The 23,727-nt window shown below is 50.4% G+C and overlaps 1 protein-coding gene across 3 annotated transcripts in view; it reads right to left on the reverse strand.

Moving 5' to 3' along the window:
* The window catches only part of GARNL3 (GTPase activating Rap/RanGAP domain like 3), a 140,548-nt gene that overhangs the window by 33,066 nt on the left and 83,755 nt on the right, over nt 1-23,727 (reverse strand). For all 3 annotated transcript variants that reach the window (XM_058672622.1, XM_004593559.4, XM_058672623.1), the window contains 9 exons: nt 23,653-23,717; nt 21,549-21,612; nt 17,582-17,608; nt 13,971-14,046; nt 12,934-13,032; nt 10,808-10,911; nt 4,467-4,575; nt 2,228-2,273; nt 1,370-1,476 (listed from right to left, as the gene is read on the reverse strand). In XM_058672622.1, coding sequence (XP_058528605.1) covers nt 1,370-1,476; nt 2,228-2,273; nt 4,467-4,575; nt 10,808-10,911; nt 12,934-13,032; nt 13,971-14,046; nt 17,582-17,608; nt 21,549-21,612; nt 23,653-23,717 — 697 coding nt within the window. The remainder of the gene's footprint in view (nt 1-1,369; nt 1,477-2,227; nt 2,274-4,466; nt 4,576-10,807; nt 10,912-12,933; nt 13,033-13,970; nt 14,047-17,581; nt 17,609-21,548; nt 21,613-23,652; nt 23,718-23,727) is intronic.

Raw genomic sequence — 23,727 nt, forward strand, 5'->3', positions numbered from 1 at the left:
GGGACAAGCTGGGCGTGTGAGTGGCAAGACTCCTGAGTGTGTCTATTACTGTCTTTTCAGTTTTGTTTAATATGCTTGAAAGGTGGGCTCGGCAGCGTGGCCTAGTGGCTAAGGTCCTTGCCTTGATCCCATGTGGCCGCTGGTTCTAATCCCGGCAGCTCCACTTCCTCTCTATCTCTCCTCCTCTCAGTATATCTGACTTTGTAATAAAAATAAAAAAAAATATATACTACCCTATCATTTAAAAAAAAATATGCTTGAAAGGCAGAGGGAGGCACACAGAAAGACAGGCACACACACAGATAAAGCTATTTTTATTCTGTGGGATTATTTTTTCTCCTTAGTACCTTAGAAAAACCAATTAAAATCGCTTCTCGGCCTTTTGGCTAAGATCAAGTGAAAAACCAATTAAAAAAGATTTGTTCGAGTTGATGGAAGAGGAAGGTCAAGGTTTTTAATGACATGCCCTTTCCTGTTATCTCTGAGTTGTTTACCCGGCTGCTTCCTGCTTCCTACTAAAACTACTTTGGAGCTCAAAGAACCTTCTGATGCCATGGCTCCCAGGCCTGCTGACCACTCACTGAGGCCCCTGGTCCCCATGGCCCCACCATGGCCAGATGCCCTCGCTAACCTCTCCACTGCCTCTAGCTCCTGGGTGTGCACGATCTGCTCAGTCTTCAGTGTCAGATCACCTGAGCCCTGCATTTCCTTTCGCCCCAGCACCCCAGGGTGCAGCAGATGCCATTGCTCTGTCCACTGGCTCAGGGTGAGTGGACAGACCTCACCCTGATGCGTAGGATGTGTAGGCTGGGCAGGCTGGGTGCTCTGTGCAGCTGAGGGCTCCTCTAGTCGCTGGTGAAGGCCCCATCTGCTGCAGGCTCTCTCCCAAGGGTGCCCCCAGCCCCTGTTGAGCTCCCTTCTCTCCCCGTTTGCTGTCTGGGACTTGACCCACATGGACCCCACGGTTTTAAGACTTGGGCAGTTTTACAAGGAACTCCAGATTTCTGACTTGTTCTGCAGACTCAGGTTGTGTGGCAATGTGTGGCTCATACTCCTGAATGGCAGCACCTGCTGGTGCCAAGCTGATGCTTTCCCATGGGTCACAGCTCCTGACACACTTCCTGATCCCACGTGGTCCGCCTTGCCCACTCACTTTCCTTTCTGCCTCTCTAGGGACCTTAGTTCTGGCACTTGATGGAAGGCACATGGACACAGGGAGGGAAGAGACAAAATCATCTCCCTTTCCAAGTGGTCAGTAGGATCTGCTGCTCCCAGCTTCCTGGGAGTGGTGGTGGTAGTGGTGGGGAGTCTGAAGATATGCATTCTTACTTAGAACAAGCAGCGAAAACATTGCAAAATGGAAACTTACATTTCACTAGCAAAAAGTCCCTGAATTCCTGGTGATCTGTAAACACCGGTGGGGATGGCAAGGGTGGGCCAAAGAGTGGGACGCTTTCTTCTGAAAATATTTTCAGCCTGGGTAGGTAGAGAACATTCCAGAATCAGTTGGTTCTTCTTCAAAGGCCACTGGTATCTGGCCCATCAACATGCCTGGCCGCCCATGTGATGTGTTAAAGACATTTCTTCCACACCATACTTGGCTCTCCTTTCCAACTTGGCCAAATCCTCTTCTAGGCCAGAGGACAAGTCTCCCCAAATCCCTGGTGGTCTAGTCCACCAGCCCTGGACAAGGTCAGGCACTGGTGGGTGGGGAGGGGAGGCGATAATAGCAGTGGTCATTATTGAGCACCTGCTGCATCCTAGGCCGTGTCCTCTGTGCTTTAAGAGACAGCATGGACACTGATTCTCACCAAACCGGCACCAGGCCCAGAGCCTCAAAGTTAGTGACAAAATTGGAGCTGGGCTTCCAATCCAATCCCATTTGCCTTCAAGTTCATGCTCTTACATTAATGATTCTTTCACCAGATTAATTTTTGAAGACAGAAAGATAAACAGGCAAGGAGGTAGTCTAGGGAAGAAGCTACTCCTGCCAATAGCAAAGAGATTGTATTTGTTTCCATCACTGCCTGGGAACAAATGGGAGGTCTGTCGTACAGAGCAAGATCATGTGGAATGGATTTTTCTTCACCTTGAAGAAAGTTCTGCAAGGTGAGGGCATTCATTTTGAAGTGATCAGGAACTATGCATATTAAGAGCCTCACAAAACTCATGCTGAATTGACAAACACAAGAATCAGGCCACAGCAATGATGCCATTCATTACCTACCTGTAATTGTCATTTTGTTGGTCGTATCTCACTAAGGCAAAGATATCTGTGGGGACGGTTAAGGAAATAGATAAACACTCTGGTTGATGCTAACTGCTGATGGCCTGAGTGGTAAAAATCCCTGCGAGGTGACTTCTCCACCAACGAGGTCACGGAGCTGTGACTCTTAGTTTGGGACAGAACTGGGACTTCTCTACAAGAGACCACCGAGGGAGAACCCAGAGCCTAGGCCCGACCAGGTGAGCCCATCCCCCAGGTGTGGTGTCAGGCGCTGTCAGAAAAGTCACCTGCTAAGATGTACACATCCTGCGTCGGAGTGCCTGAGCACAGCACCTGGCTCCAATTCCTGCCAACTAAGACCCTGGCAGGCAATGGTGATGGCACAAGCGATCAGCTTCTGCCATCTCCACAGGAGCCCTGGCTGAGCTCCCGGGGCCCAGCTGCAGCTTGGTCCAGCCCTGGCCACTGCTGGCATTTGGACAGTAAATCAACAGACAGGAATTCTCTCTCAGTCTCTCCCTTTCTCTATATCTCAAACAAGTAAAAACTGAATCTTAAGAGAGAAAATAAGAAATAAACAAACATAGGAAACGAAGCAGCTAAGGGCCAAAGGGCATTCCCCTTGCCTGGGAACACAAACCGCTGCCGACGGCCGATCCGTCATCCACCTCATCTCACACATCTTGCAAAGGAAAGCAACGTGAAGCTGCCGCTACACACCTTCGTTCTCCCCCTTCTGGTTGTGGGGGACGAGACAGAACCCAACAGACGGGGACACGCCAACCGGGCTGGGGGCAGCTGCGAAGCACAATCCCTGCTGCTGTGTTAGTTGGGCTGGTGCTGTCTCCACCCGACTGCTTCCTTCCTCCCCGGCTTTCCTCAGCTGGGGCTGTAAAGCCATGGGGTTTTCCTTCCAAAGACTGGGGAGTTGGAGATGCATCTGTATTAACTGTCTGCCTATCCTTCTCCAGGTACAAATGTGTCAAGCCCCAAATCTAAAACTTGGAGTTAAGTGGAAGGTCTGAGAAGTAACGACTGTCACTCAACCACTTAACATGTCCCTGGCTTCTCTCCTAGGCTGTTTGCTGCCGCCCAAGAAGAACTGCCTCAAGCAGGGGGAAATACCAGTCCTGAATCCCAATGAATAGGGAACAAGAGCACTAGAAAGCACCAGTGAGAATGGAGAAGAAATAGTAACTGCAATGCAGGGGCGCACTTCGGCACTCTATTTGTTGGGTCACCAGGAACAACCACAACAACAAAAGTAGGGAGCAAACCAGTTGCAGATGCAGTGAGCCACCGTGCTCCTATCTTCAAACCTCATTCCTGGGTCTTCGGAGAACCTGAACATGTAGGCCAGAATTCATTCCAAAGATGCTCATCGGCTGCCTTTGACTTACAATGTGGAACTGCACAGCCACCGGCGCGGGTTTCGCTGGCGCAGCTTGCAGCATGCCACGTGCATGAGCTGGGCTAGCAGGGCTGAAGAAGCTCAGGCACTGTAGGGGACCTTGTTGGAAGTACGAGCTGACTATGGGGTTAAGACAGCCAACAGAAGCATCAATTGCATCACTTCTCAAATTCCATGACATGATAGCATTGGTAGCTATTTCCAGAGCTAAGTGCTAACAAGGAGAAAGAAGTTTGCCTTTTTATCTGGACTGGACACGTTTCTGTATCTACAGCAAATTTCTTGGGGGATTCACTACCTGTAATTCCTCTAATTCACTTAATCCCGCTGGATGGTGGATGGCCCTTCATTTCATGGGCTACCAAGAAAGGGGAACATATTTTAGAGTCGAGGATTCCCTGAGGGGCGAGTTCAGAGTGCATGGGTTTGATGCTTGCCTCTATTTCCGATTCTAGCTTTCTGCTAACACAGACCCTGGAGGCAGTAGGTGATCCCTAAAGTTCTTGGGTCCCTGCCATCCAGCTGGGCGAACCGGATGGAGTTTCAGGCTCCTGCCTTCAGCCTGGCCCAGCCCTCGCAGGTGTGAATATTTGGGGAGTGAACCAGCTGAGGGTCTTTCTCTCTGTCTTACAAATAAAACAAATTCCACAAGAATGAATCCAATCACTACTCCAATGGAAGGAGAGGGTAAGAGCAACAAATGCAGGGCTTTGGAATTCCCAAACAGTGGGTTTCAGGCTGGAGCCCTGCCAAACAAGTTGACTAGAACATTCGCCCAAGTCAAGTCCAGCAAGGCTGTGAAACCACACAAGCCGAGGCTCAGGATGCGTGTGAAGTGGGAGCGGATCATGGAAGGCTTGAAGGCAGGGCACGTCTCCTCTCCTTCCTGGAACACGATGGTCACGATGTCGTTCCCAATGTGGCGCTTCCGTTCCACCTGCGGTGGCACAAACAGCGCAGCTGAGAAAGGAGAGTGGCGTGTCTACGGAGCGCCACGTGATGTGACGTAAGGTGATGTGACACAGCACCCACAGTCATGGTCCCAGGGCCCCGAGCCACACGCGTCCTTGCCTTTTCCCTCTGTTTCCCAGCCCCGGCTCCTGCTTCTCCTCCGTTGCATTTCCTCGCCTCCTATGCCCGCTTTCTGCCGACTGGATCATTTCACCTGTTTCACTCTCTATCCTTAGACTGGCAGTCTTGGTTCCAAGCCAGAGGCAGACAGTAGAATTTCCCCAAGGATGGGCCTCCAATGACCTATAGATGGCTTCCGAGTAAGCATGTTTATACTGTGGATTTTTTTTTTTTTAAACTTTATGGTGCTCTCAGAGTGCACCATTCTGCTTTTCACTATCAGTATGATAGTCAACACAGGTGGTTCACACCTGGTCCTAAGACAGGCCTTGCAGTAGACAGGCTTAAATTCTGCTCTGAGCACATTAAAGGTGGTGGGCTGAGTAGGGATGCTCTGGAGGTCTGGGGCAGAGAATGTATTTTCTACTTGGCAATCTTTTCAATGTACAGGGTGTGTGTGGGAGCACGATTGGGGTCTAGCCCCGACACAGGCCTGTTTTTTGTTTGTTTGTTTAATAAAGACTTAGCTAGCTCTGAGCAAAGATTTGGTGCAGAGAGTGGCACTCCATAACCTGACCCCAGTTGACCTTTTTAAAATGGTTTCTTAGACCTGGGTTTGCAGATTTCTTTTTTCAGTAGAGGGCCAGACAGCAAAGATCCTGTGGCCCAGGGTTTCTTTCTCCACGGCTCTGCTGTTGCAGCACAGCAGCAGCCACAGACCATGCACCCCTGGGGGCGGGGTGGGTTCCAGGAACACGCTCCTCCCCAACACGGCTGCCAAGCCCTGCTTATCCCATTCATTCAGAATCACCTTTCCTCAGATCCCCTGGTATATTTTCAGCAAAAGACAAGGGAAACATAGCCTCTGTCTGACGCTATTCATTTCGCCTGTGCTCTTAGTTTTGTTCAAAAAAAGCAATTATGTTTGGCAATGCCTCTGCGGGTAGCAAAGTGCTCACCCTCTCCTTGCACATGGCTGGCTGTGTACTGTGCTACTGAGCACACCGCAGCCCAGGTGAGCCTGCGCCAGCCTCAGAGTTGGATTCTGAAATGACCAGCGGCTTCTGCCACCTTCCCCCTGAAACACACGTTTTCTTTCTTTTTCTGGGTGGGCGGGAGGATGTGGGTGAGGAGGGTGCACTGCTGAGGTCAGTTAGGAGCCAGGGTTTCTGCTGGAGAGACAGTGAGGTGACCACAAAGGCACTGTGCTAGGGAGAACTCCTGAGCTTCCAGAGAGTGAAGGGCAAGGGTGTAGATGTCCCAGGTCCCAGGCCTAGGCCTCCAGATGTGGCTGCCAGTTGACTGCAACTGACAAGAGATTCTACAATGTGAGACCAGCAAAAAACCTGCCAGCTGTGCCCAAATCACAAGAAATAAAAGAGTGGCCCTTTTAACTGACAAGTTTGAGAGTAGTGTGTTAGGCGGCAATGGGTAAGTGAAACATGGCCCCTGCCTACTCTGTTCCTGTTGCCTGGCCTCCTGCTTATCTAAGTGCAGACAAGCAGGACCTTCTCCAGGAAGCCTTCCTTGCTCTCCATTAGATGTCGCCCTTCTCTGTTTTCAAAGCATATTTCTCATGCCACTGTTACGGCGTTTATAATCTGTTGCTTTGCATAGTTCTGATGGTTGTCCATGTTTGTACTCCTCACTGTACTTGACTGGAGAACAGGACCCCTGACAGATGAATCATGAATATTATTCCAGTTCTGCCCACAAGAAGACTTAGGCTAAGAGTGAGGTTCTAGTAGTTTTAATGAGGCCCACTTTAAAAAATAACTATTTGGGGGCAATGACTTTTTGGGTATGACGTTAAAACTGCAAGCAATAAAACAGACAGATGAACAGGGCTACATCAAAACTTAAAACTTCTGGGCTGGCGCTGTGGCACAGTAAGCTAAGCCTCCACCTGTGGCACTGGTATCCCATCTGGGTGCCAGTTCAGGTTCCAGCTGCTCCACTTCCAATCCAGCTCCCTGCTTATGGCCTGGGAAAGTGGTAAGGATGGCTCAAGTTCTTCGGCCCCTGCACACATAATGAGGACCCGGAGGAAACTCCTGACATATGATTTCAGCTCAGCTCTGCCTGTTGTGGCCCTTTGAGGAGTGAACCAGAAAATGGAAGATCTCTCTGTTTCTGCTTCTCTCTGTAACCTTGTCTTTCAAATAAAAATAAATGCAATCTTTAAAAAAAATTTAAAACTTCTGCACATCAAGGGACACTATGAACAGAGTGAAAAGACATCCACCTGAAGGGGGTAAATATTTGCAAATCATGTATTTGATAAGGGACTGATATCCAGAATATATGAAGAGCTCCTAAGATTGGACAACAAAAACAACCCAGTTATAAAGGGCTTGAACAGGTGTGTTCAAGAAAGACACACAAATGGAGGCAAAGCACATGAAAAGACACCCAATGCCATTAACCAGAGAAATGCAGACCAAACCAAAATGTCATTTAATTCCCACCAGGATGGCTGCTGTCAAACAAACAAACCAATCAACCCCCAGAAACCATCACCTATACTGGTGAGACTGGGGAGAAATTGGAGCCCTGAGGGGCCCGCTAGTGTGGGAGCGTGAAATGGTGCAGCCACCGGGGAATATGACATGATAATGGTCCATGAAAAAAATTAAATATAGACAGGCCATATGATCCAGTGGCTGCTACTGGTGTATACCCCAAAGAAAATTACAAACAGGGATTCAAACAGATCTAAGTATTGTGATGTTCAGAGCAGCAGTGTTCACAATAGCCCAAAGGAGGACAGAGCCCAGCGTCCACTGACAGATGAGTGGCTAAGGAGGGTGTGGGGAGGCACAGGCAGAGAGGACGAGCCAACCTCAAGAAGGAAGGAAACCCTGGCCCTTGCTACAGTGCTAGACTCCCGAGGTTGTCAACGCTGAATGAAAAGAATAAACAGTGTTTGGATCCGCGTGCAGGAGGTATCTTACGTAGTCAAACACGGGGAGAAAAGAGGAATAGTGCTGCCAGAGGCTGGGAGAGGGAGAAGCGGGAAGTTCTTATTTAACAGGGATTAAGTTTTGGTGTAAGATGAAAGATTTCTAGAGATGGATGGTGGTGACAATTGGGTAATAGCTTGAACAGGCTTGAATGTGGTCAAAATGGCAGATTTTACATTATGCATAGTTGACTGCAATAAAAAGTTATTGCTTCACCAACTGGTCGATGGATAAGCAAAATGTGGTATATATCCTTACAAGGGGAATCGGCTATTAAATGGAATAAAGCAGGAGCAGGTGCTGAGCCTAGCAGTTAAGAAGCCTGCATCACACACTGGAGAGCATCTGTGTTGGCTACCCGAGGCCACCCCAACTCCAGCTTCCAGCTCATGCAGACCTGAAAGGCACAAGGAACTGGGCTCCCGCCAACCATTTGGGAGACTTTGATTGAGTTCCTGGCCATGGTTTTCGACCTAGTGCAGCGCCAGCCACTGCAGGCACTGGGGAATGAACAAGTGGGTGGGAGATCTGTCTAGCTAAATAAACAGCGTTTTGGAGAAGGGCTGAAGCACTGATATGACTATCACATGGATGACCACTGAGAACAAGCCAAGCCATTTACCAGAGACCGTATACTGGCTGATCTCATTTATATAAAAAAAAAAGTCCCCAGCAGGCCCATCTACAGAGGCAGGAGGTAGGTTAGTGGTTGTGAGGGGGAGGTGATGGCTAAGGCAAGGAGGGCTTCTCTTTGGGGGTAATGGAAGTTTTCTAGAATTCACTTATGACGGTTAGGGTTTCAACAGGCTCAGGATAAAATGTGCACTCAGCTACGGCTGTTTGCCTGTTTTCCCTTAGGCCTCTTTACAGGAACCCTGCACATCTGGTTATCATGGAAATTTCTCAGAACAAGCACTCATACCCTCCTGGAGAGGTTCTGTCCTGGCTGGCATTTGGAATCGCCAAGGTGGATCAGTGCTGCTGGACCAAGCCTCGTGCAACCACAAATCCCCAGAAGAGGCAGACAGAGATTTTGTAAAGATTTTGCCTTTAACTCAAGGAATTGAAAGTGACTGATTTGCATTCTGAAGGCTCCTCTGGCTACCAGATTGAGAAACAATCCGTTGGGAACAAGGGAAAGGCAACAAGGCCAGACCGCAATGGAAATAATCCACACACCACGTGACGATGGCTTGGAGCGTGGGGTAAAATGTGGCGAGATTTTTAGATTTTTTTTTTTGCAGGCAAAGTCAGCAGGATTTCTGACAAACTAGACATGGGATAAGACAACACATGATTGACTTCCAGGTCCTTTTGTCCTGGAAGCAGGAAGAGCTGAGGAGGACAGAGAAGCAGGAGGTGGGGCCTCCTGGGATGGCAGGAAGAAGGCAAATGCCAAAGAGGTGGGAGCTGAAGGGCCAACCCCTGTCATCACCATGGTGATGGAGACAGGGCAGAGGGCATGGAGAAGTGATGGGACTGCAGGACTCATAGGATCCGTGTGAGAGAGCCATGACTAGGGCCACTTGCCTCACCACTACCCCATGAGTGCCTGTGCTGGCTGCTCTGCTTCCAACTCTCCTTCCTTCTAACGCACCCGGAAGGCAGCGAAGGACCAGGCAGAGTGCTTGGGCTCCTATACCCACATGAGAGATCCTGAAGGAGCTCCTGGTTCCTGGCTCAGCCCGAAGCTGCAGTGACCATTTCAGGAATGAAGCACTGGATGGGAGATCTCTTTTCTTTTCTGTCTCTCCCCTTCTCTCTTGGTCTCTGTCTACCTCTCAAATAAAATATATCCAGAAAATCTGTATGGGAGCTTGCCTCGTGAAAGCCTATCTGGGATGGGGCTCTGACTAGGGTGCCAGAGGCCAGAATGGCACTGTGGTTCTGTGAGCTGGGCTGGTCTCTAATCTTCCGACTTTGACCTCCGGCCCACGGGGAACTGTGACAGGACAGAGAGAGAGGGGCTCACACTGGTAGTCCCCTTCCACCCCGATATCAGGCCCTGTTAGGGTTCACTGTTCAGGATGCCAAGTCTCCTGCAGAACCAGTTGTGCCCGCCTCTTGTCCACAGCTCCCCAGTCCCTGCAGATCCCTGGGTTGTACCGGGCCTCTCCCTCCTGCTGGGACAAGGCTCACAGAGCATCCTGTGGGCCCACCACTTGACCTCCGCGGGATCCTCTTTCTCATAGTGACAGTGACCTTTACTTGTCTGCAAGTACAGGGTCACAATCACACAGAAGGCTGCACGGACACTCCTGGTCCGTGGTCCACCATCCCCCAGAAGCCAGCAGCACTGCCTTGGTTATGCTGGGACAATTTCTCCTCTGGGATAGGCAGGTTGTGTCTCATGTGGGATGAGAAGGTGCAGACACGCAGGGCTAACCTTGTGTATCAACCCCTGCCGGCTGGTATTCAGCACTTACTTAGCTTACGCCCCTGAATCTGACAAGACTCGGGGTGTGGTTGAGAGAAAGGCACAGCTCCCACAAGTCTCCCACCAGTGCTGCTGTCCTCAGGTATGGCTTGCATTCATCCCTGAAAGGTTTGTGGGCCGGGAGCTGGGTCCCCAATGTGGCAGCGTGGACAGGTGGCGAACTGCTTCAGAGGGAGCTGAGAGAGTGAAGGTTAGGCCCACAAGAGGGATCATCGCTCTCCTCTGGACAACGTGACCTCCTGCCTGGGTGGGAGCTGTTAAAACGGAGTCTCTCTAGCTTGCTGCCTTGGTCTCTTCTACACGCCATGTTGCCACTAGGTTGGCATCCACCATGCCACCCTCACAGGAGCTGAACACACACTCTTAAACCTCAGAACTGTTAGCTAAATCAACCTAAATTATCTTGTCGTAGCGATGTAAAATGGACTAAAGCCGCTTTATAAAGAATCACACTAATACACGGACACGCATAGATGCTGTTACCATGGACCCTGTGTTTCTTGGAGGTGACAGCATCCATGAGAATAGTCATTCCTAAGACTTACAAAAAGCACCCTGAAGTGGCAGTTGGAGCTCAGCTCATTTGTGAACTTATACCATCTCTAACTCTATGAGGCTGGACCAACGCTCTCTCCACACTCCAGTCGCTATGTGATGGCACGTGAGCTCTCCAGGAGCCCGTGTGCACATGTACGCACCTGCTGTTTGTTCTCTTTGGAGTACGGCAACATGGTGGAGACGTGGAACATGATCTCGTGCCCTTGGTACACCGTGTACACAGAATGGATGCCCGTGGTATCATCTGTAAGATACACATATGCAAGTGTTGGACAAGGAGAATTCTGAGGCCATGAGGAAATAGCTGTTATTTGCAGGCTGGGGGGAATATGGAGCATGGTTAGTACATCCTGAGATCGTTCTGGACTGTCCATCCCAGTGGAAGTAAGGGTGGGTTACCTAAGCATCCATTTTCCACTTGGTGACAGGCTCCTACCCATTTGGGGAGCCCTCCTTTTCTCTCCAGGCTCACTGCTCTCAGATGGAGGGCAGGCATCTGGGCTGCTTTGTTAGGATTCCTTGCCCAGTGGCTGCAGGCATACCATGTAGGATTAACAAGGGCAATTCTCCTGTTCGTGGAATAAAAAGAGGCAGTAGTTCTGGCAGAACAACCCAGAGATGAAAAGCCTGGGCTTCGAGCAAGAGCTTGCATCTAACTCCTCATTAGCTCCAGAACTTTTGACAAGTGACCGTGTCTCTCTCTGAACCTCAGCTCCTTCATTAGAAAATGGGGTTTAAAAATAGCACCTGGCTCCTAGGGAAGACATTGGAGAGCTCCGGGGGTGGCAGTTGGGGTCACAAGAAAGGCTGAGGGTTGGCCTTGGGGGATGTACTTTTAGGAGTCTCGGACTCTGAGTGTGAAGGGTGTGTCCGGGGAGATGGGGACCCAGCAGCTGGGGACAAACCCTTCCTGGCTGTGTCTGTCACTTAAGGCACTTCCAGATGCACCTCTCATGCACTATGCAGAACCGGTGCACTGATGCCCAGGTGGGCTGCTGAGGAGCTGTGGCTTCCAGCAGCTGTCACACATGGCCTGTCACACATGGCCCAAAGGAGTCTCACATTGCCTACTTGATTTCCCTCCAGGACTGACTGTGCATTGTCAAACAGAACAGCTAAAGCAGAAAGAAGTGCAGGAAAAAGCTGGAAATGCCACACGGATGTTAAGATGAAGAAAATGATTCCAAATTTTGTGGTCTGGGCCTTCCCTTTGCCCCCTTCCCCGAAATGCTTCCTTTCAGCTAGGTGTGCTCCCACCACCACTGGACAGACACCTTCTCTCCTCTTCACCTTCACTTGCAAGCAGCTGTAGGATCAGCCAGCGCTGCTTTGGAAATGGCCCTTGGTTAGCCCACTCTGCCACCCTTCCTTCAGCCAAGGCCACCAGCCTCTGGCTCTTCCTGCTTCTCTCTAGGCCATCTTCCCCGTGAAGATTCGGCTTTCAAGGTGACCTCAGACTCCCTGCAGGTTCTCCCCCTCCCAGGTTTCTGGCCCTCCAGCCAGCTTCTAGATCACGTCACAGTCTCTCCTGCCTCAGGCACTCCATGGATGTCCTCAGGACTTGGAACACTCCTCTTTGCTCCAGACACAACACTGCCCACTCCTCACTCTCTTGAGAAGCCTTCCCGGATCCCCAGATCCAGCCAAATGCCTGCATGACACCCAGGATTTCTCTTTTGAGATCCTGCAAGTGCTTAGCACTAAACTGTGGGAACACTGGCTATCTGCTGCCCGGGTTGTCCACAGGACAGAGGGGTTTTACAGAGCCGGGGGCCCACACTCACTCATCCACTGGTACGTGCCCAGAGTTCAGCCCAGTCATGGCGCAATAGAGAGGGCTCGACAGCAAGCCCAGTCAAGCATCACCTCCTGCCAGGGAGACCTTCTGAGAAAGGCACCAGTAGGTGATTTTTGTCAAAGATGCCTGTGACATCACTAGGCCATATACTAAATAGGACTATCGCTGTACGTGGGGTCTGGCACCAACGAAAACATCACTGTGTGGCACACGATTGTAGTTAAAGGCAGACCTTGACTCCTGCCACCGTTGGGAGATGTGACAGGGGAAGGCTGTGAGGGTCGATTTAGGCTTACAGAGCTCAATGGAGGCAGCCCATGTGTGTAAAGACCTTGTTGCCTGGGCGTGACACTCGGGGCTCCTCCAGGCATGTGTGGTCTCTCTCCCCACTTCTTGGGTATAAGTGTAAACATGGAAACAACCAGAGCCATGCAGATGACGAGGGAGCGGGTCAAGAGGCATGCTTACTTTTGGCGTCCAGACCACCTCGGTAGCCCGTCCAGCCCTGAAGGGTGATGGTGTCGCCCAGGAGATGCAAGAATTTTTGGAAAGCTTCACTTCCAGTTTCTGCAGGAAGAGGCAAAGTGTGAGGAATGTTCGGGAATTCACAGGTTCTCTTTTCCAAGCATGTGCTGACATCTTGTGACCGTTAACCAGTCACTGCCACCATGTGCAGCAGATAACCAGCACAGAGAAACTCCATTTCCTCCCTTGGAGGGTCGGGGGAAGGGTCTCCATTCCCCCCAAGACTGGACCCACCTCACCATTATCAACTTGGGGTTACAGGCGTTCAGCCTTGCAAAGAATGGTCAAAACTGTTACTATTCCCTGAAGTAATAACTAGCAGGTATTTAACATGGAAGAGGATAGCTACCCAGTATAGGATACCAGCTCACAAGCCTCTCAACCACTTAAAGCAGAGATTGGGCAGAGCCAAATGATTCCAGTCTTTGGGCTTTTCCTCTGGGACTGTACCACCAGCGCCCAGGAAAGCCAGGGAAGCAAGTCACAGAGACAGCAGCCCTTCTGTGCCTGCAGTTTTACTTTTTGTGGTATCAATGATCCCAGCTCAATCTCAGTCTGAAAATAGTACATGGAAGTTTCCAGAAACAGTTTACAAGTTTTGAATGCGTTCTTCAAAATGATAGTATATGCTTACAGTTGTTTCGCTTTATTGTCACTTATTGCTGTCCGTCTCTTACTGTGACTGATGAGCAAACTAAGCTCTACCATGGATGTGTGTGTGTAGGGAGACCAGCATGCACAGAGTTGGTTGCTCTCCCTGGTTTGGGGCGTCCACTGGTGGGTCAGATCGGATCCCCCGTGGAACAGAGAGGACTCCTTTATTTGCCAAAGGAATGAGAATGCGCCACAACCATCCTACAGGGTTTGCACAGCCACCTAGCTCGGTGTTGTTAGCCCTGCATCTCGACTGACAGGTTCAAGTTGAGCTGCCCACGTGCGGCCAGGCGCGTCAGGGTTTCTGGAAGGAGACCATCACTCACCGTTGCTGAACATTTCATCGTCAGTGAGCTGGCCGTCTCTGGCAAAAAGAACCCCAAACTTGAAATTCACAGAGCCCTTATGGTGAGACAACAAAAGGTGAGACAGTCAATGTCGTCATCCCATGGGGGTGGACTCTGGGCCTCTGCCTTGCCACCCCAGCGTTGACCAGTGCTAGCAACCATCTTTCCTTTTGTTTCTAGCTCAGAGGTGAGACTGCTGTTATGTGAGTTCCTGGTGGTATCGTGGGCTGCCAGGCTATTCTAGGCTGTCCTAAACCAAAGGCCCCAGGAACCTGCAGCATTCGCAGCGTCTCCCATCACTGCCAGGAGCAAGGCGGCCCAAGCCCAGTCAGCAAAGCTGAGCTAATTGTCATTCCAAGCCCAACGCAGCGGCCTTGGGCTGACGGCTTGGGACTCTTTTAGAAACAGAAATGGAAATCGTAAGCATTTTATATGAAAAGCTCATTTTCCCTTAGTTCCTAAACATACTTAATCTGAAGAAGTAACAACACAGATGTGCAGGGTGGGAGAGGAGGGGAAAGGGAAGAAGAGCGGCAAGCCAAGCACTTGGTAGCTGGGTCTGACTCTAAGCCCAATCTCGTGGCAATGACAAACACCAAACAAATGACAAAAGCTTCCATGGGGAAGGGAGGAATGGGGCCGGTGAGTGGAAAACAGGGCCTCCATTGGATCCTGAATACTTTCCTTTTTTTCTAAGTTGGGAGGTATGTTTGTAAATCTTTATTATAGTATTCTCTATACTTTGGTTGTATGCTGAAGTATTTAACAACAGCACAAATCTGATGTTGGGTAAAACCATTTGTAATCCCGGCATCCTGTAATGGCACTGGTTCTATTTTGGCTGCTCCAATTTCCAATCCAGCTTCCCGCTAATGCACCGGGAAAAGCAGTGGAAGATGGCCCAAGTGCTTGGGCCCTTGCACCCCCTGAGATCCAAAAGAAGCTCCTGGCTTTGGCCTGGCCCAGTCCTGGCTGTTGCTTTTATCTGGGGAGTGAAGAATGGATAGACAATTTCTCTATCTCTTTCCCCCTCTCTCTCTCTATCTGTAATTCTGTCTTCCAAATAAATAAGTAAGAAAAATCTGATGTTGGAAGAGAGCTGGCCTCTTGTTTTGCTTGACCTATCACTACCTGGAGGAATTCAGAGTGACCAGTGAAGGGGCAGATAGGAAACCAGGATGTCTAAAGCACTGACCAGGGGGTCAGGGAGGTTAAGGCAAATTGCCTGGATTCAGGGTGGTTGGATCTGGGAGAACTGGAAGTCTGAAACTTGTTCAGCCCGCAACACACGTGAGACGGCCACAGGAGCTGTCCTGCAGTTAGGGTGGGGAGGACGCTGTCAGATGACCCCTCCACCTGGAACTCTTTCCCACTTCCACCCTCACGCGGGCTTTGGCTCAAATGTCAGTTTACAGAGTGGCCTTTCCTCATTTCTGGAGAACAGGTCCCTCTTGAACCACTGCTTTTTTCCATCTCAGCACTGCTGTTATTAGAACTCTGCAATCCTTGTGGGTGTGTTAAGGATTTACCTTATTTGAATGGCACAGTGACATAACGAGAAAGAGACCTTTCATCTGTTGCTTCACTCCCCAGGTGGCCACAATGGCTGGGGCTGGGTCAGGCTGAGCCAGGGACCTGGAACTCTATCCTGGTGTCTGACAGGTGGCAGGTGCCCCAGACTTGGGCCATCTTCCACTGCCTTCCCAGGGAGCATGAGCAGGGAGCTGGTTTGGGAGCAGCACTTGTACAGGTACACCCAGATGGGATGCCAGTGTTGCATCCTAATCCGATGTGCCACAATCTCAGCCCCAGTAATTCTCTTACACTGAGCTTGTATGTGTTTAAAATTTTATTTCCTTATTTTCATTTTATTTGAAAGGCAGAAAGACAAAGGGAGAGAGAGACAGAGAGATCTTGCATTCCTAGTTTACTTCCCAAATGCCTGCGGCAGTCTGAAGCCAGGAGCCAGGAGCCAGGAGCTCCATTTAGGCCTGCAAAGTGGGTGGCAGGGGCACAAGTACTAGGGTGGCAAGGGTCCAGGTATCTATGATGCCGGACATAGAGACTGGGTTTATGCGTGAGAATTTTCTGACCACAGCGATCCACCTCATTCTTTTCTGTGGCTTCATGGTATTTCATAATTCCTTCATTTCCCTTGTTGAGCCAACGTTGTCCTTGCACCTTCTGAGTGTGCCCTTTTAGGGTCTGAGGTCAAAGTAGTGAATGAAGTTCAGGTAAACCCAGCACCTGGTGCTTGGATTCTTGTTGGGGGACACACAATAAAAAGTGAATAAAAACCCTGGGCTAAGCAGAAGAGAAAGTAAAAGGGTCAAGAGAGAGGCAGGGAGGCCTCTGTGAGCAGAGGGTGCTAAGGTGTGAGGGGATGTGTGCCACTGAGGACATCTGGGGACAGGCATCCCTCGCAGGTGCAGGTAGAGAAATGAGGTTGCGAATGTGGTCAGGCGGGGGCCGAAGACCAGAGAGGCTGTAGGGCCAGCAGGCCCTGGCAGGCTGGGGGGAGGATTATGTATGTGCTTTACAGTTAAAAAAAATCTGCTTATTTGAAAGGCAAAGTGACACAGACAGACCTTTCTTCTGCTGGTTCATCCCCCAAATAATCTCAATAGTGGAGGCTGGCCCAAACTGGGAACCCCATCCAGGTCTCCCACAGAGGTTGCCCCAAGGACCTCATAGCAGGGAATGGACTGGAAGTGGAGCAGCAGCAGGGACTTAAATCTGCTTTCTGGAGTGGGCTGTCATTTTCACAAGTGGTGGTTTATGCCTTTATATCACAACGCATTCCCCTGAGGCTTGGCTCGGAGGCAGATGGGAAGCCACTGGGGATCTGAGCAGAGTGAGGGAGGCCCTGACTGGCCATGCTGTAAAAGGACCACATGATACTAACTGGGAAATAGGCAAGAGGATGAGGTGGGGCTGGGGGTGGTGGTAGCAGGAGAAGCAGCAGCAGCATCAGGAGATGTGGTGGGGCCCCGGCCAGCGACGATGGGGCAGCATCAGCGTGCTGAGTGGTGGCAGTGGGAGGACCGAGACGTGGCTGAATTAGGGACAATTCCGGAGGCAATGCGAATGGAATATGAAGATGCGTGAAATGCAGGGTGTGGGAGAGGGAGAGCCCTTGAAGGATTTCCCCAAGTGTGGCCTGAGCAATGGGACAGCTGCCCCTGCCCCCGTCATTCACTGGGGGGCATCACTGACGTACCCAGTGGCGTACTGATCACATGAGGGACGTTTTCCTGAACCACGTGCACAACGAAGGCATTTTATGTGTCAAGGGTGCGCTACTGAACACCAGGGCTTTCGCTGAAGGAAGAGGCAAACCCCGTAACCCTCATGACAAAACTAATATTGAGGGTATTTCCAAGCAGGCTGAGGCCATTTGATGGGTCTTTCAGCTATCTTTATAGCCTGCTGCATGGAAAACCCCAAAGAAGCCCTGCTGGGCTCAGGCCGTGCAGGGCCGGGAAGGGAATCCACCGAAAGGGCCTTGCGCGTGGGGACCGGAGTAGCAGAGCGCTGTGGAGGCAGAGCGCTGTGCTCACACAAGCCAGCAGCATGCCTGGAGCACTCACCTCTTGTTCTTCAAGAACCAGCAAGTCCTGGCAAAGAAAAGTTTTCAAAGTTATACCCGTGCGGAGCAGAGAGCATTTCATATCATTTTGCTGTGCAAAGCCAAGCTGCAATTTACTCACATACGTTTTCACGCTTTTTTTTTCATTGAAACATTTTGAAAAGAACAAAAGTGAAAAAAAAAATAAGAAGCAGCAGGAGGCAAGACTCCCGTCACCTGCCTGTGGCTCACACTCCTCCTTCAGATGGTCCTAAGAGCAGGGAGCCTTGTGTTAACAACCTCAGCTTTGGTCCTTAACCATGTTAGGGAATGAGTCATTTGGCTTGTGGGGAGTGGGATGGGGGTCTCTGCTTCCTTATCCCTGGCCCAAGGACCGACTTCGCCCCAGTGAGGGTCCCTGTGCAGAGGTAAGAATGGGAAGACCTGCTGAGTAACAGAGGTCTGGTCAGCCGCCAGGCACTTTCTCAGCCTCAGTCACCTGCTAAGAGACTCATTTTTCCACCAGGTAGAGATGAGCTGAGGGGGAGAAGGGAAGGGTTCAGGGACCTGGGGCTGCCAGGATGAGGGTGGAGCTGGCTGTAAGAACTTCCCCTCCCTGTTGTCCAGGGTTCTCTGAGCCCCCTGGAGGGAGGCCCGGTTATCTGAAGAACTACGTGAGGCGCCTCCACCTCCACTTTACTTAACAGACAGTGTCTGAATCAGAACTTGGCCATCTTTATCACATTGAATTCTAAGAAGAAGAAGGAGGAGAAGGAGAAAGACAGCAAGCAGGGGACCCAGCTGTTAGATGGGGGTACCTTCACGTTTGCATACCACATGCTTTGTGTTACTAAGTCTCCCCATAGTTCCTTGTGCTCGTCTCAGGCCCCCTGTGGTACAGTCTGATTGCTCCCAGATCACAAGGGGGGTGGTGCCTGGATCAGGGTGCCCTGGCAAACAGCATTTGCCCGGCTTCCTGGCCCAGAAGCAGGAGCGGTGCCGCTGGGTGTCAGGCTGAGGAAACCGGAGCCTGGCCACAGAGGTCTGGCTGAGCCTCTCGGGCTGGCAGCCGGCGCCTTGGCTCTCGCAGCTGGCCACTGGGCTCATTCATTTTGCTCTGTGTTCAGAAGGGACACTCCTGCAACATGTCCTGGGCTGCCACAATCCAGGCAGTTAGAATATCCAGGCATTTAGAATATCCTCGTTCCTGAATTTCGGCGCAGCAGCAAAATCCATTTTGCATTCCCCAATTAGTAATTTTAGCACAGAAGGTACCATCCCAGGCAGTAATGGTGTTTCTTAAAACAGTCCCCCCGGAGCTGTTTTTGATGGGAATTTTCTTTTTTTCCCCTCTTCAGATATAAAAGACTAGGGAGAGAGTGCTTTTCCATACACCTAAAAAAAGAATCCAGAAATGCTTTAAAAAATTCAAATTTGTCTCTACAGAGCTTTATAAAATACCTAATCATTTAGGAAAGTTATGCTATACCATTGCTATCTGGAAACAAAGTTGATGGAGAAAAACTGAAAGAAACACACAGACACCCAAATTGCTCTGTCCACTTTAAAGCAATCGTACATTGCTTCTAGAAGGAGTTTGGTCAAGAAAAAAATGTCCCTGTGGTGCAACAGCCGGAGATATTCTTAGCACCAAACACTCTGCTCTTTGTGGAAAGATGCCCTCTGTGATCAAGTTGCTTTATTTTTGGTTTGTTCTTTGGGTCCTGTGGTTTCTAAGAACTCTCGCCCCTAAGCCTAAAGGCTGGTTGGTGCTCAAGGCCTGAAGGCAGCTACAATACCACGGCTATGGAGTCTACACACACACATACACACACACACAGAGCTCATATACACACAGTACTCACATACACAGTGCTCAGACAGACGCACACACACAAATACAGTGCTCACACAGGTATCACACACAGTGCTCCCATATACACAGTGCTCACACATGTACACACACAGATACACACTGTACTCACACATGTACTGCATACCACACACAGTGGTCACACATGTGTACACACAGCACCCAGAGGAGAAGAAAGCTCATAAATGGTTCCTTCCTAAGGGAAATATGTCCAAACAAAATGCAGAAAGCATCAGAGCATCTTTTGGGCGATGAACAACAGACTCCAGGGGGAACCATAAGCACGAAGAATGCTGCTGCATCTCTTCTCCTTGCCCTTCTTTTTAAAAAGAATTCTGAACTAGAACTGTATTTGAAAAAAAAAAAAAAAAGAAAAACAGGGGAGGGAGAGAAAAGGTGGAAAAGAGAGAGGGAGGCATCTTCTACATTCCCGCTCCCTCTCCAGTTCTCACAACAGCCGGGCTGGGCCTAGCTGAAGCCGGGAGCCTGGGGCGTGATCTGGGTCTCCCATGTGGGCGACAGAGCTGGGTCGGGATTTGAACCTGGGCTGGGATGGCAGCACTCCAAATGGAGGCCTAGGCGCTGTGCTGGATGCCTGCCTCTGGTCCTCATTTTATCTTGTGGAGAAGAGAAGGCAAGAGATGGAGAGAGGTCCAGCAGAGGCACTGCGATGGGTTTGGGGACCGTGTCTGGAGAGCCGGCTGGTCACACCCAGGCTTGTAGAAGCAAAGGGTTAGGAATGCCAATCTGTGTGCCTCCGATGATTAAGGCTGTGGGGCGGCCACGGCCATGACTCCAAACTTTTAAAAGTTTGCTCCAAAGAATCACTTTCAAGCACAACAGGATCTAAAGATGCTCGATGTTTTAATTTCACACTCAAGTTTTAAGTCTTGAGTTCCTTCTGGGCTCCAGACAAGGTAGGAGGACTCTTTAGAAAACTCCATTAATGGAGCTGGCGTTGTGGCACAGAAGGTTAACATGCCACCTGCAGTGCTCACATCCCATATGGGCAGCAGTTCGAGTCCTGACTGTTCCACTTCTCAACTAGCTCCCTGCTAATGTAGGAGACACAAATGCAGCTCATGGCTTCACCTGACCCAGCCCTGACCATGTCGGCTGTTTGGAGAGTGAACTAGCAAATGGAAGACACTTCTCTCTCTCTGTCTCTCGCTCTCACTCTCTCTAACTCTGCCTTTCAAATAAATAAAATAAATCTTTAAAAGAAATTAAAATGTTTAAAAACAGAAGGTATGGGAATTCACAGCCTGTGTATCTGGGGGTAAGCTGACAGTCCTTATTCTACAAGTTCACTGTGCCTTAGTGTGTGTAGGCAAAGGTCACCTGTGCTCCCGCCCTCCACCTACTACTGGAGCAATTTCCCTGAGAGGCAGCTTTCAGCACATGCCTCTCTTCTGGAACACTCACCCCTCCCTGGGATCCCTCCCCACCCCAGCTGCCTCCTGGACAGAGTCCCCTTGGTCGCCCACCTCCTCCCTTGTCACACTGTAGCCAGTTCCTGGGACTGGTGCCCTGCCAGGGACATTTTCAATGCTAAAATGATTATGACTGCAGGACAGAAGTGCGGTGGACATCTTTCTGATGAACCGCTGTTTAGATGACGAATAACAGACTGTTCTTCCTTAACAGCACCATAGTGCTGAGCCAACAGGGATGATCTCCCGATAACTTTATTCTACCTGGCAGCCGGCACCCATGCTACACCAGTGGGGGCTCAACAGCCATGGTTTGTATTTTCCTCCTTTTGAGAAATTCCACTCATGTTCTCCACATCTCTACATCACTCAGGCAGAAGACTGGCTTTGTGCCCGTGAGCACTCTGATGATACACATCCCACCGATCGGCTCACGGATGGAGGACCACATGGCCTAGTGGCGGTCTCCGTGGTGGCTACACATCAGCATTAAGCAAGGAGCTTGAAAACCACAGAATCCCAGCTCCCTGCCCCCCAACACAGCGAGGCAGAATCTCACACATGAGGGTCTGCCAGGGCGCTGTGTGTGAAGCCACGTTGGGGGATCCAGGGACACCCTGTCAGTTCTATCTCCCATGGGGTGATGGATACCCTGCAACTATGAAACATGGGTTTATCGTTACCTTTTGTATCTCGGGATGAAAAATTTCCCTGGGACCTTTCTCAAATTTGTCCAGATTCATGGCACTGAAATAGAACAGACAGAATGAGCTGCAGCGGGGCGGAGAGCTGTGCTGCGTGGAGCAGGTCTAAGCTCTGCAGAGAAGCTAAATGACTGCTCCCAGAACACCGCAGCTGGGTGCTGGAGGGCCCAGCATGCAGGAGAACAAACCCGCAAATGGATGGTAGACGCACGTGCATGCTGGGAGTACCAGACGGCTCATGTGCGCCACACGTGTACTAAGAGGGGGAGGGCGGATCAGGAACCCCTGTTACAGGCCACCCTGACTCATCTTCCAGATTCTTTTATTTAATAGAAAAAAAATGATGAAATTTAATTAACTTCTAGTTCTTCCTTCCTTGGGCAATTCCTCTGTCACACGGGGCGAAAGTTCACCACGATGCCAATGTCCGCCTTTAAAGGGTGACAGCAGCCAGGACCCAGGCCTGTTGAGCACTTGTCGTGGGCCAGGCGTCCCACGAGCTGCCCGGCACGGAGGATTTCATTTAGTCCCTGGAAGGCAAGGGTCGGGTTATGCTCATTGCAAGGATGAGGAAATGAAGGCTCCGAGGGTGTAATAACCAAAGCTGGTATGGTCAGCAAAGCCACGATTAGAACTCGGGCTTATCTGTATCCATAGTGTTGCTATTTTAATTTTCTTCTGCAGCTTTCAAGTTCATGCTTGTTCCAAGATAGCGATCTTTTTCTTTGGCCGGCAGCAACCGTAGATATTTTTCATTTTCCATGTCTTTAGAAATCCTGCTTTGGTTTTGGGGGGTGGGGGATGGGAAGCGGGCAAATTACCTCCTATTTATTACATGTCCTTGTCAATAAACATGAAGAAGAAAGGGGGATGGAATTGCTTCTTTTAAGGCGGAGGGTCAGGGGGCTGGGGTGGGGTGGGGATTCACAGAAAGCCAAAGCTGGTAGAATGCAAGATATTATCTCAAGGTAAGTTAAAACCGAGAGCTCCCAATAAATAAAAAATAAGAAAGAAAGGAATCTCTTCACCAACGTTTTCCTGACTCAGAGGCAGAATGCAGAGCAGAGGGTCAGAAGGCTACAGGCAGACAGGACAGGTCAGCAACTGGGAGACCACAGGAAGCTTGGCAACAGGCTACAAAACCTCCTGCCTCTGCACCATGGTGCTGCCTGCCACCCCAGCCTCAAGGTTGAATCTGTCACTCTTTGAGCTGTTTTGGTAAGTATATGCAAAGCCACGTTACCTGGGAGCACCAGGACACGCTTCTAATAGCTCCTACCCAGTTGCCGTTGAGCCCTGCTGCGAGGAAACTGCTGAGGCCCTGGAATGAGCTTGGCCAACAGCCCAGACTGAAATCCCATGACCCTTGGGTGGAATCCCTGCTAAGTGGACTGGGGATGGGTGAGGGCTGTAATTGTAGGAGCCAGTTTAAAGATTGACCACTAAACATTCAGCACTGAGCCTGACAGTGAGTATGACCTAGCATCTTAACTGGTGGCAAGGCCACAGGCTGGAGCTGAGTGGGTGCTTTTCCCCAGGAGAGGCTGGGAAGGGAGGTGGGAAGCTGGGGGGCGTGAGCGGCGGCTGGGTGGGGAGCAGTCAGATGTTCTATTCAACTCCACGTTCTGTTTTGGTGAAGAATGAGCACATTCTTCCTAGAAGAAGCTTTGCTGACATCTGGGTTTCTATTTCAAAGCAGGGACTTGAAAGTATCTCTTGATTTTCTTCATAAAGCCAAAGCGTTGGAGTGCATGCAAAGAAAAACCAGCAAACGCCCACTGCAGTAGGAAGAGGTGCTTATGGGCTTCACTGGGCATCAGCCCGACCAGGACTGGGGTCTCAGGCCTGACACACAACAAGCTCTGTGCTCTCTTTCTCACAACCTCCATTTCCTCATCTATGAATGGGGGCAGCAACAGGACTCCTTGCCTTCTGGGGGTGCTGTGAAGGTTCCATGAGGTCGCGCACATTAAGGGTCAGGCACAGGGTCTGCAGGCAATGAAGGTTCGAGAACATGGACAGCTGACATCAGAACGACCATGCAAAGCAGGGTGCAGAGGCCTCCAAGGTGGGGCGTGCTCACCTTAAGATGGACTTCACAGACAGGGTTTTTGTGGGGCTGTAGGGCAGGCATATTTTCTGGGTACCCTGAAAAAGT

Source organism: Ochotona princeps, chromosome 14 (assembly GCF_030435755.1).
Source record: "Ochotona princeps isolate mOchPri1 chromosome 14, mOchPri1.hap1, whole genome shotgun sequence".
NCBI lineage: Eukaryota > Metazoa > Chordata > Mammalia > Lagomorpha > Ochotonidae > Ochotona > Ochotona princeps.